The sequence below is a fragment of the Pseudophryne corroboree genome, chromosome 2 (genome assembly GCF_028390025.1).
Source record: "Pseudophryne corroboree isolate aPseCor3 chromosome 2, aPseCor3.hap2, whole genome shotgun sequence".
Taxonomy (NCBI): Eukaryota; Metazoa; Chordata; class Amphibia; order Anura; family Myobatrachidae; genus Pseudophryne; species Pseudophryne corroboree.
The window spans coordinates 922,849,820-922,863,495 of NC_086445.1; the positions used below are offsets into that span (position 1 = coordinate 922,849,820).

The 13,676-nt window shown below is 43.9% G+C and overlaps 1 protein-coding gene across 2 annotated transcripts in view; it reads right to left on the bottom strand.

Moving 5' to 3' along the window:
- Positions 1 to 787: 787 nt before the first annotated feature.
- Positions 788 to 13,676, bottom strand: part of LIMK1 (LIM domain kinase 1) — a 255,805-nt gene continuing 242,916 nt past the window's right edge. For both annotated transcript variants that reach the window (XM_063956172.1, XM_063956173.1), the window contains 4 exons: positions 12,867 to 13,002; positions 11,858 to 11,913; positions 11,603 to 11,760; positions 788 to 4,862 (listed from right to left, as the gene is read on the bottom strand). In XM_063956172.1, the coding sequence (XP_063812242.1) occupies positions 4,700 to 4,862; positions 11,603 to 11,760; positions 11,858 to 11,913; positions 12,867 to 13,002 (513 nt within the window). In that variant the 3' untranslated portion in view covers positions 788 to 4,699. The remainder of the gene's footprint in view (positions 4,863 to 11,602; positions 11,761 to 11,857; positions 11,914 to 12,866; positions 13,003 to 13,676) is intronic.

Below are 13,676 nucleotides of genomic sequence, written 5' to 3' on the forward strand. Positions count from 1 at the left end.
AATCCTGGGTATCTCGGCACCATATGGAGGGGCTGTGCTAAATGACGAGAACTGCAATATTTTAGACCCACCCACTTCCCATGGACCCACAAATCACGGCATTTACCAGTGATGGGGGCAGGGCCTAATGATGTGGAGACCGGCCCTGCCCCCTGAAGTGGCCAGCTTTCATGTAACATTTCAGCAGAGTAATAACAAGCTATACACCATACTTGCCTATCTGACCCTCTCCATGAGGGAGAAAATGCTCTGTTCCTGGACTTTCCTGGTAATGTATGATTGCCATCACCTGTGGTGAGCTAGTTAATTGATAAGAAAGGTGTTTCACCACAGGTGATGGCAATCATACATGTCCAGGAACAGAGCATTTTCTTCCTCATGGAGAGGGTCAGGTAGGCAAGTATGCTATAAACACTTTCTGTCGTGATCATGATTCATTTAGACCACAGGTTCTCAAACTCAGTCCTCAGGACCCCCACGGTGCATGTTTTGCAGGTCTCCTCACAGAATCACAAGTGAAATAATGAACTCCACCTGCGGACCTTTTAAAATGTGTCTGTGAGTAATTAATACACCTGTGCACCTGCTGGGTTACCTGCAAAACATGCACTGTGTGGGGTCCTGAGGACCGAGTTTGAGAACCACTGATTTAGACAATAAAAGAATGGAGACACCCAGGTGTTATGTTTCTAAACCAAAGCGTTTGCTGCGCTTGATAAATAACCTTTATTCCAGCCCATTGCTTGCAGCTAACGGCATGAATCAGACAAATAAACACACAAAAGAGTGGGACAACTTCATGTATTAAGATCAATCTGTTTTGCAGCAAAGTTAAACAGAACAATAACAAGGTGAGAAATGAACACATTTAATGTCTTACGAAACCAGTGTGATTTCCGAGAGCGACAACATACAGTACAAAAAGAAAAGTGCAAATTCATCTTTCTACATCCAACTATTAGCTACACAGGTAGTTTGGATTTCCAAGCTCTTTCCATCTTGTTGCCCGATTGTGTAGATGCCAAAAGAATTCCTAAGTAACCTTTGACAAGCGACTGAAAGTGATGTTTAACCTGCACAAAATGGAGATGGCCATCTTATGGGCTGGAGCAATGAGAAAGCACCGAATCACTGACATTAGCTGCCAGCCATATTCATGGCGATCAGGTGAATTGACTAGGATCATCAGTTTAAGCCACAAACTTGCTGTCTCCACTGTGCGTATATGGTGCACTTTAAGCATACTTGTGCTAGAACAGAGGTGAGTAATTAGGACGAAGGGCTCAGTATTTACAGAAAGGCCTGTGTAATAGTCTGAGGGGCAGATATACTAAGCCTTGGAGATGGAGAGTAATAAACTTGAGAGAGATAAAAGTACCGGCCAATCATCTCCTGCCATCTTACAGACTGTTTGAAAAATGACAGGAGTTGATTGGCTGATACTTTATCTCTCTAGTCTACACTTTGTCACTCTCCAAGGTTTAGCACATTTGCCCCTATGTATGATGAAAGAGCAGTATCTGAATATGTGATGAAGTGTAAAATGAGCATTAGGGTAAGTACTTGCAGGCTCTGGATTTACATTGCATAAACTACATTAAACCTGGATTTGAGTGCAGCACGTTACTCTCTATACATTAATCTATTGATCACTATGGTGAATGCAAGGGCAATACATGTGAGGTCTCCACTGTGGTGCAGTGTTACAATATCACTATGTAGAGGGCTTCAACCATCATTATGATTATGGTCAACAACTGTAAAAGACATTTGTGGAACATGAACACGTTCAACGTCCAATTACCATTTTAAATTGGTTTTAGGTTAAATTCAGTTGCATTTGGAAATGTAGGTCGAAGCTCGAACCCTCAAATCATGACTGAACCACAAACAAGTTTTAGGCTCTCTACAGGCCCAATTCAATTACATTTTAGACTTGCTTTACAATATGTTCATTTAACTGCCCATCAGGAAAAGCTCATAGGGGGAGAGGTATCTAGCCATACCTCCCAACAGGACCCTCTCCAGGAGGGACAGAATGCTCTGCTTCTGGACTTTTTTCTTAATGTATGATTGTATGCACCTGTGTTGAACAGGTTAATGGATAAGAAAGGTGTTTTGGCACAGGTGATGGCAATCATAAATTAAGAGGGAAGTCCAAGAGCAGAGATTCTGTCCCTCCTGGAGAGGGTCATGTTGGGAGGTATGATCTAGCCTTGGAGACAGATAATGTACTAGCCAATCAGTTTCTGTCATTTTACTGGCCGTGCTTGAAATTGGCACTTTATCTCTCTCCAAGGCTTGATACATCTCCCCCTTAGGGTGACACATGTCAACCAAACAAAGTAATGCTGGACATGCATGTAATGTGTGAGGTCTTTTTTTGCAGTACACTTTGTGATGTACATCCACAATTCACACTGGCTGTTAATAAATGTAATGTGCCAAAAGCAACCTAGTGTCAATTAGTATATTCAATAAGAGTAATGTACTTGATATAACATTATATAATCTTAACAAAAGTGAATGGACATCTGCGTCACAATTATGGCCGGTAAGTCAGCTTTTATTATGTTGCAGTTGTCCGGTAACAGCCGTTAGTCTGCGGTGAGCAGTGTGTTTCTTATAGACCAGAGAATTGTAGCGATTGTGATTTTGTACTGTAATGTGTTACACTGATCCTGTCTAGCTACAAATTTCAATATGGCATTAGTAACCAGTGATTAATCATTGATTGTTCCAGAGATAAGTACTAAATGGCTATTACCTGTGATTGTCCGGTACAAATGTGTGATTGTGTTCAGATCTCCTTGTGTGAGACTGAGTGATTACAGACGGCATGTTTACAGTAGGAAGACAGACAATGGTACATTACTGCCCTCTTGAGTACATTAGGAGCATGGGTTCCAAAATCTTAATTTTAGATTCCGCAAACCTACATTCAATATTATATGGAATGGACATGTCTGATCATCTAAAATCGGGATTAGGAGATGGAACATTTACAGAAACTAATTAGCAAAAACGCAACAAACAAATGCTTTTATGTGTGTATGTACTATCTACAAAATATTTTTCTCATTCATAATATAAGGCAAAAATGTGGACTATTTGAAATGTGCAAAACTGCAGCACAGAGGATAATGCAGATGTGATGATGTCGGAAGAAAAATGGAAATGTCCATGAAGTGCAAGCACATAGGCCCTCATTCCGAGTTGTTCGCTCGCTAGCAGATTTTAGCAGCATTGCACACGCTAAGCCGCCGCCCTCTGGGAGCGAATATTAGCTTAGCAGAATTGCGAACGAAAGATTAGCAGAATTGCGAATAGAAAATTCTTAGCAGTTTCTGAGTAGCTCGAGACTTACTCCTACACTGCGATCAGTTCAGTCAGTTTCGTTCCTGGTTTGACGTCACAAACACACCCAGCGTTCGCCCAGATACTCCCGCGTTTTTCCCAGAAACGCCAGCGTTTTTCCGCACACTCCCAGAAAACGGCCAGTTTCCGCCCAGAAACACCCACTTCCTGTCAATCACACTCCGATCACCAGAACGATGAAAAATCCTCGTTATGCCGTGAGTAAAATACCAGACTTTTGTACTAATTTACTTGGCGCAGGCGCACTGCGAACATTGCGCATGCGCAGTTTGTGACTAATCGCTCCGTAGCGAAAAAAAATAACGAGTGAACAACTCGGAATGACCCCTAAAGGGTGAAAAAATGGAGGGACCATTCCCTTCCAGCTTTTCCATCCTGCGTCCCAGCCACACGCTAATTATATAGGTTGTATGTATCATACTGGCTTTCAGACGCAGAGCCCAAATTTAGATACATTATCGTGTCAGAAAGACAGTTTTTTTTTTTTAACCTACACGAGAATAAACATAGATGGACCAATACCTAAGTAATCTACAGGGGTATACAGTATATAGTCCCCTATAGGTGTTGCACTTTAGGATGCATGTTAACAGTAAAGGTGTATAGACATTTGAATGCTGGTGGTTTTAAAAGCTGATGATCCGTCTATAAGTGCCGAGTGTGTAGACGAATCAAATGAAATATAAATCATAGGGTGTCATTTTTTGTGTAAGACAGAAGTCTACTTCACAGTCTGTTCCCTGCCCAGGTGCATTGTGGCCCCTGTTACAGAATTACCCTGAGACCCAAAATCTGTCGGGCAGATAGCGCAAAGCAGTAGACCTTTCTTGGCAATAAGAACAAAGTGATCAAGGATGACAGGCTAAAGTCACAGACATTGGGAATGTATGTACAGAAAGCTATGCACAGTCTAAATATACATACAGGTATTTACACAAGGTGCGTTATGCTCTGATGCACAAGAAGGTTGAGAAAAGGGGCGTCATGCAGGGAGGGTGTGATGTAATGACGCCTTTATGGACCACACATTTATTACTGGCTGTTCTGGAAACTGCCACGCTAATAAAGCCTGGTTTATCATATTCAATCAGAGTTCAAGAACCATTACAAGCTTACTAAACAACATAGGCACCCGATGGATCTACAACAGTGTATCTTTGGATTCCCCTCAATGCACACAATCCCCTGCAGTAAGCTCTGGTACAGCAGGTCCCCTTCGTAAAACATGGATGTAGGGATTTGATCCCTAATCCGTGCAAGGTAAGCAGTATGAGCTTGCCACAAACACACATAAACTGGGGTCTCTCTTGTTGAGGTGATGTTATTCTGGGATTTCAGGATGCACGCACAGGGCGCTGTCTCCTCTTCTGTACGTCTCCCAAAAGTTTCGTTCCAGCTGCTCAATATGTGAGCTAAGGGGGAGCTGCAGGTTCAAATGCCTGAGGAGTGAATCCAACCAGAGCTGCAGCTGGGAGAAGCTTGGCCTACAAGAGAGCAAGAGGTACAATAAAACCATGAAGTTCTAGAGAAGAGTCTCCAGTACTGAAGGTGAACATCAGCCAAGGGTGGTAATGATCAGAGGTGCATCATAGAGAATGAATGACGAGAAAGCAAGACTGAAGGAACATTTTAAATCTGCAAAAAAGGCTATTTCCATCTCATAACACAGTAAGGGGGAGATGTACTAACATATAAAAAGAGAGAAGTAGACAAGCAAAGAATATGCCTGTAGCAACCAATCAGCTTTGAGGTAGCATTCATCAAGAACATTCTATAAAATGATAGAAAGAAACTGATTTACTTCCCCACTAATCCATTTTTCTATCATTTTTACTGCTTGATACATCTGTCCCTAAGGACTATATTTAAGAAGTGCTGGCTTTGCAAGCTGCAGCTTCATGGTGGTTTGAAATTGAAAGTGGCACAAATCTAAGTGCAGAGCCCGGAGTGTTCATTTTTGAGGTCAACCCTGCTGAGAAGCTGCTGCTTTGTGGATATACCCCTAACATCCTAAGGTACTAGTCTATACTAGTCTATAAAATGACACTGAACCTTGAGTAGTGATACTGTATGAGTACTATTTTTAAAAACAAAAATGAACTTTCACTGATTGTTTTTAATAAAATAAAACAGCTAACATAATTCATACAGCAACAACCCCCGACCCCCTCCCCCCCAAAAAAAAAAACCGACCCCCCCCCCCTCCCCCACAAAACTATGAATGGTGCAGGGCTTTTTACAAAATCCTTTAACCACCTGAAGGCGAAGCTACTTTTTTCAGAAAATTATTTAACAATTTGAGAATAAAAACTCCAAATGGTACCATTTAGCGGCATCATCGCCACTAAATGGCCTGGTCCCCCCTTCAGATCTCCACTGACCCGCTGATTGTCAAACCGAGTGATTTACTGTAGTTTTGTGCCATAATGGTGATAAAAAGGACCGGATTGTGATTTGTAAGTAAACAAAAGAAAAAGCAAGTACAGTATCTGTGCACCTGGGCAAAACCATGTTGCACTGTAGGTGGAGCAGATGTAACATGTGCAGAGAGATACTGGCGGGGTATCCAATTACCCACGGTAATTTACTGCAGGTAATTGCATTGTCGGGGGCAATCCAATTAGCCGGCGCGTGCCACATCTTATCTGGGATTTTGTTGGGATTTTAGGCAATACCAAATCCCTGAAAACAGCTCAGTTTTCATGCAAAAACAGGGCTACAGCCATGAAAACACACAGGTTGCACTGAACCTGTGTGTTTTTGTGAGAAAATTCTTTTTTTTACGGGAGATCCAAATTGGATAGCCACTAAAAAAGAATTTGTGAAACGTCGGGATTTTTTTTTTAAAAACTTACATTATTTTGAACCAGATGTTTTATCATGGCTAATTGGATATCCCTATTAGACTTGGGCAGGATGTGTTCAAACTGAAATCTAAATTGCAGTGTAAGAAAAAAATCTAACATTTGTGGGATACATGCAAAAGCAGCCAGTATTTACCCTACACGGAAATATATTAATGTATTTGCTCACCTTGCAAGGCAACATGGTTTGTTCCAGATACAAAGTTACTTGCTTTTTTTTGCTTACTTCCAAATCCGAATTAAAAGCTTAAAGTGTGCTGTGTCATATGATTGCTTGCAATGTTTTGCAGATCTTTACCTCAGATACCACAGACAGTCCAAATCTGGGAAAAAATAAATAGGAATTTAATACCTACCGGTAATTCCTTTTCTCGTAGTCCGTAGTGGATACTGGGGAACAGTAGTTACACATGGGGTATAGATCGGGTCCGTAGGAGCCTGGCACTTTAAGAAATCAACAGTGTGTGCTGGCTCCTCCCCTCTATGCCCCTCCTGCAGACTCAGTCTAGGAAAACTGTGCCCCAGGAGACGGACATACCTTGAGAGAAGGATATACACATAAACAGCGGTGAGGTACCGAACCAACACACAGCAACAAAAGGATAGCAATGCTAACCAAACAGAAAGTAGCAATGCTAACCAACCACAAGAATAGCCAGGCCAATCAAACAAGGAACCGGGACAGCAACAGCAGACCCCACCAAGAACACTTACAGTAAGCAGGAAAACGAAGCAGTATCCACTACGGACTACGAGAAAAGGAATTACCGGTAGGTATTAAATTCCTATTCTCTCTAACTTCCTAGTGGATACTGGGGAACAGTAGTTACACATGGGGACGTCCCAAAGCTCCCAGAACGGGTGGGAGAGTGCTGAGACCCATGCAACCGCCTGACCAAACTGAAGGTCATCCCTGGCCAAGGTTTCGAACCTGTAGAACTTAACGAGCGTGTTCGCACCAGACCAAGTAGCTGCCCGGAACAACTGTAAGCCCGAGACACCCTGGACAGCCGCCCAGGAAGAACCCACCGACCTAGTGGAGTGGGCCTGGATAAAACTCAGCAGCGGCAGGGCTGCTGAAGCATAGGCTTCTTGAATGGACAACCTGAGCCAACGAACAAAGGACTGCTAAGAAGCAGGACATCCAATCTTGGTAGCGTCACAAAGGACAAAAAGTGAGTCAGACTTCCTGTGATGAGCTGTCCTCTTGACATAAAACCTCAAAGCCTTCACAACGTCCAAGGACTTTGGGGCAACTGTTATGTTAGGCAGTACCGGAACCACTATCGGCTGATTAATGCGAAAAACCGATACCACTTCTGGCAAAAACTCCGGGCGAGTCCTGAGCTCCACCCTATCCTTGTGAAATATCAAATACGGGCTCTTACAGGATAAGGCCCCCGATTCTGACACACGTCTTGCAGAGGCTAAAGCCAGTAACATGACAGTCTTAAAAGCAAGATATTTCAAGTCCACCCTGTGTAAGGTTTCAAACCAGTCCGACTGGAGAAAGATCAGGACCACACTGAGATCCCACGGAGCCGTGGGAGGTATGAAGGGTGGTTGAATATGAAAAACATCCTTCAGGAATGGCTGTACTTCCAGCAATACTGCAAGTTGTTTCCTGGAAGACGATGGAGAGAGACGAAATCTGGACTTTGATGGAGCCTAACCGCAGGCCCACATCCACGCCTGCTTGCAGGAAGAGTAGAAAACAACCAAGTCGAAACTCCACAAGAGAATATTTTCTACCCTCACACCAAGAAACAAATTTATTCCAGATACGGTGGTAATGCTTTGATGTAACCACCTTCCGGGCCTGGACCAGAGTGGAAATAACCTGGGAGGTGAGATCCTTTCCTGGCTAGAATCTCCATCTCAACTTCCAAGCCGTCAAACGTAACCTGGGAGGGGAGACCTTTCCTGGCTAGAATCTCCCTCTCAACTTCCAAGCCGTCAAACGTAGCCGCTGTAAGTCTGGATAGACGAATGGTCCTTGTTGAAGAAGGTCCTTGAGCAGCGGCAGATGCCAGGGATCCTCCAGAGATATTGTCAGGAGGTCCGCATACAGGCTTGTAGAGGCCAATCCGGGGGAAATCAGAATTACTGGAATGCTTTCCCTTTTGAGTCTTTTCAGAACTCTCGGAATGAGAGGGATTAGAGGAAACAGGAACACGAAATGGAAAGTCCACGGCGCCGTCAGAGCGTCCACTGCTGCAGCCTGTGGATCCCTTGTTCTGAAACAGTAACGACGGAGATTCTTGTTGAGATGAGAAGCCAACAGGCCTTTTTGCAGACAGCCCCACCAGTGAACCAGCTGTTGAAACACTGGAGGACGAAGGCCCCCTTCCTCCAGATGGAGGACGTGAATGCTGAGGAAGTCCACTTCCCAGAAGTCCACTCCTGGAATGAATCTGGCTGAGATGACCCTTGCATTGGCCTCTGCCCATAGGAGTATTCTTGACACCTCTTGCATTGCTGATGCCTGAGAAGAGAGGAAGCCAGCAGAAGGGCATTGTAAATCGCCCTGAGTTCCATTAAATATATCGGAAGTGCAGATTCCAGAGTTGACCACTTCCCCTGGAATTGGGCCCCTTGGGTCACTGTCCCCCAACTTCGGAGGCTGGCATCCGTTGTTAGCAGAATCCATGAGTGGGGACAGAAACTCCGACCCTCCACAAGGTGAGGTACTCGTAGCCACCATAGCAGGGAAATCCGAACTGTTGGCAACAGAGACACCAGCTGGTGCATGTGTAAGTGAGACCCTGACCACTTGTTCAGTAAACCCAGTTGGAAAGGGCGGGCATGGAACCTGCTGTATGAGGCCATGTATGAGGCCACCATCCTGCCCAGTAGACGAATGCAAAGGTGGATCGAGATCCTGCGAGGTTTGAGGACCAAGCGAAACATAGCTTGGATTGCCAAGGCCTTTATACCTTCTGAGGTACTGTGTCCAGTATCAATCCTAGGAACTGAATTCACTGTGACTGTTCCAGGTGATACTTCTGGAGATTAAGGATCCACCCGCGGTCCGTAAGCATACCCATAGTCAAATCTATGGCACGTAGCAGACATACTCTGGAAGCAGCTTTTATCAGGAGATCATCCAAATAGGGAACAATGCTGAAGAGCCTGTCAGAGGACAGCAGTCTTAATAAACATATTATCCACCGACTGTACATGGGGACTGTCGCTCTAGTCTAGCTATGGACAACTCTGTATTTATGTTATGAATCATGTTTATTTTACAGATTCTAACCAATCTGGTTCCTGCATACTACTACCCTGAGAGGGTATGGAGCATTAATCACACAAGAGACCCGTCTGGTAAGGTAAACCCAGCACTACATGAAGGATGCACAGCCTCTTTCCCAGACATGTTATTGCAGAAACACATAGGGTTAAGAGAAATATAGTGTAGTGAGGACACAACAGTGAGACAGCACCCGCACCTCAGACAGCCCCACTGGAGTAACACAGAGAGGAATTTGGACCAGCACACAATAAAGCTGGAAATAATAAATATAGATAACAGTAGATGCAGCAGTGAATCACCTCTGATATGCTCCACCTTCGGTATAACCCCCGGTACCAGTATTATTGGTGGTCAGCAGGGTCTGTGGAGGAGCTCTGTTATGCAGCCTTTCAGTCAGCAGCAGCTGGAATGGCGCCTTTTTACCGCTGGTCCCAATCTCTGGGAAGCCCCGCCCCTTCAATGGCGCACGTCCCTACAATTATTTTTATACTGGCTACACGTTTTACACCAAAAACAGTGTAATAATAATAATGGAAGGTTTCACCCCCTTCATATCGCCAGTGTTTGGGTCCGCGGCAGGCACTGCATCTCGCAGTCCGTTACCGCTGCGCCCTTTAGCCGCCACATGGCACGCCACATGGCTAACCATGTGTACCAGGGACCCGCTAACCATGTGTAACTACTTTTCCCCAGTATCCACTAGGACGTTAGAGAAAAGGTGGTTTGAGTTCTGTACTGTATAGTTTGCATGGAGACTACTATTTGTTAAAGTTTGTTAGTAATGTGTTAGTTGGGAGAAGTGAGGGCGTCCCTTACAGCACACAATAGGGGTTGGCTATGAAATCCTGACAGTCTGGATCCCAACAGACAGAATCCCAATGGATCCCAGTGAGTACTTTAACCCTAACCCACCCCTCCCGTAGTCTAACCCTAACCATCCCCTCCCACAGCCTTATCCTAACCGTCTCTTCCCACAGCCTAACCTTCCCCCTAGTGCCTAAACCTAACACTCACCTTGGGCATCCATTGTTGTGAGCATCAGGATTCTGACTACATCTCCACAGTAGCACCTAGTTTTAATGCAGAAAGGAGAATTTGCTCTGCATAGCCAGATTACTAAAATCAGAAAAAGGGTGATTTCTAGGGGCAAGCCTTGTTTTGCCAGGGAGGAAACACAGCTATTTTCACTGTCCAAAAGGAAGTGAAACCAGAAGCAGCTTTGAGCTGGTGAACTTCAAGTCTCAGCCCATAAACTTTGAACAGCGTTCATTTTACACTTTCAGTCGTACATCACCAGACAAGTGTATTCTTAGGCACATTTTCTTTAGAGTGAAAAAAATAAATACTAATACAAAAAAGTCAATTCCTATTAATCTATAGATTATAAAAAGTCTATCAGTGCATTAGCCAGTGCATATACGCCTGCAGTCATGTGCACTGTGCTCACGAGCCATCACAAAGAAGGTGACCACTATGGCTGATCTGTTGTCTCTCAACCCTGGCTCCCATCTTGGATAGAACCACGGTGGTTCTCAGCCTCTGCCCACTGCATGTACTGCAGCCGATACGGCTTTGCTGGCCGCTGTCACTACAGCTAGGGTAAGCTAGTCTGAGCCAAAATGAGGATGTTTCACGAGAGAGGTTTTTTTTTAAAATGGTTGGAGGTTGTACTATTGATATTACGTGTAGACTTTAGCAAAGTGCTTCATCAGAATTTTGCATCTCTCCACGGCATTTTAGTTTGTGCAGGTATCTAAAGTATCGCTTTGATGTGCAGGGATTACATCTAGGCCTACAGGTGTAAAACTAAAAAAAGGTCCTGTACACATGCATTGCACACTTCTATTATAACACTTAATGGGGGAGATGTATCAAACCTTGCCAAGGGATAAAGTGGAGAGAGATAAGGTACCAACTAATTAGCTTTTAACTTTCATTTTTCAAACACATCCAGTGACATGGCAGGTAGAGACTCATTATTTGGTACTTTATATCTGTACTGTTTCTTATATCTCTCCCATTGTATTAATGACATGAAGATGGAATGAAGTTATCTCGAACCAAAATGGTAATGATAACAAATTGCTCCATAACAAAGACTTACCGCTTCTCCGGTTCCAAGTCACAGCATAATACTGCACTGGGAAAAAACCCTGGTGGGCAATCTGGGGGGCAAAATCGATCCAAGAAGGCACGTACATTCAGCCCAAAATCCGTGGTGCGAGGGAGGTAATCGGGGTCTGCGCTCACACGGCCAATTATCTAAGATCAGAGAGAAGATGGATACCAGCCAAGGTCATCACAGCAGCAAAGCGAAGACAATATAATAAAGTAGGAAAACAAGAAGCAAGCTGAATACCTCACACTGCACAATTCCAAAGGAGAACACATCCACTGACTCATCATAGATTCTCCCTGCAAGAAAAGAAACCATTAAAACACCAAGAGAAAGCCACAAGAAGTTAGTGATGTGGGGGCAAATTCAGGTTGGATCGCAAATTGCGATCCAACCGGAATATTTCCGGCAGAAAGTGCAAATGCCTCTACCTGAGACGGTTGCGGGGAGGGGGGGAGGGGGCAACGCTTAGTTTTCAGGGAGAAGACAGAGCGCTGTGGGGGGGCGGTGCGGCTCCAACGGGGGAGTGGTGTCAGCCGAACGGGGGCGTGTCATGGGCGTGATCAGGGAGAAGGTGGCGGGACTCCTGCTGGCACAGCTAAACTGTGCCGTCAGGGGGCATCCAGTATTTATGCTTGTTGAAGGGAGGGAGGCTCTGGTCAGCATGCTGGGCAGCCTTGCCAGCGATGGGCGGCCCCCCGCATGCTAGGAAAGGATAGCAAATTCTGCTGATTAGCAGAATTTTCTATCCTTACTGAATTAGCCCCGTGGTGCGGATGAACACATCATACTGTACAGTACCAAAGTAATTCCCCAAATTCCACTATAAACAAAAGATAAATAAAAACTTTGTAAAAAAGGATCTGTTGCCAATAGCAACCAATCAGATTCTGACAATTATTTTTCTAGTAGTTGAAAATAGAACCAAGCATCTAATTAGTTGCAACGGGGCAATGACACCTTTACAACATAAGCCAAAAATGTGGTGGCGGATAAGGCGGGGTAGTGAGTGGGGGTGTGAAAGATCGCTGGAAAGCACACATTGGTTTCTAACATGATTAGAGGGGGTGGTCTTCAGTGATGCCATGTTGTAAGAATAATGCAAGAGCACACTTCAAGCACTAAGAATACAGATAATCAGAACAGTTCTAATAAACTCTACTATTTAACATGGAATAATAATGTTTCTTGGCATACATTTGGCCAAAAATTCGTGCTTTCCCTGCCACAGCAAGGTGAATCTGATCCTCACCATTTATCATTTCAGGTGCCATCCAGTATGGGTTCCCCACCACAGTATAACGTTTCCTCCTGTCCTTCCGCAGATCCCGAGACTCGTCTGTTACCAATCGTGCCAACCCAAAATCTGCCACCACCAGACTGCCATCCTAAAAGCCAAAGAGGAAATTACTTTATGTACTAATGAATGGTCATGCATGTTTTGTGCTCATGTGTATGCCAAATGATACGTACGATGATGTACAGTATATATAGTTTTTTAAGGCAGATTTTGCCTTGAAAGAGACCTGAGGGGGTTGAAACACATTAACAGGAGCTGTATGACACTTTCTTATTTTTATTTTCCCTATTGTACCTTTTGAACTTGGAAACCCTCTGGACCTTAGTGGTGCTCGGGCCCATTTTCCCTCGATCATGAAAGACTGTTGGCAGGCTTATGTGACATTAGATCTGGCAGGAGACCAGCCAAACTCATTAGGAATTGTTTTTCTCCTTTGAGTCATTTTTATGTGTGAGTAATTAAAAAGCATATTGAACTTTTGATTGTTTTTCCATTTTGGGCACATTAAGTATATTGGACATGTGCATTTCAAGGAACCTGTAATCCATGCATACTGTATCTGCATACAGAGAGATTATATTATGTTGTTTTTGTATACTGTACTATACTTCTGAGGAGACTTTACACTGGGAAACAGGATAACACAAGAGAAAATTATAAGAGAAATTTATATTTGGACTTTTATTTATGTGACAGCGTTATGGTACATCTATTGCATTTTATTACTGTATTATCATTTTTGAAGCACCAGGATAAGATTAC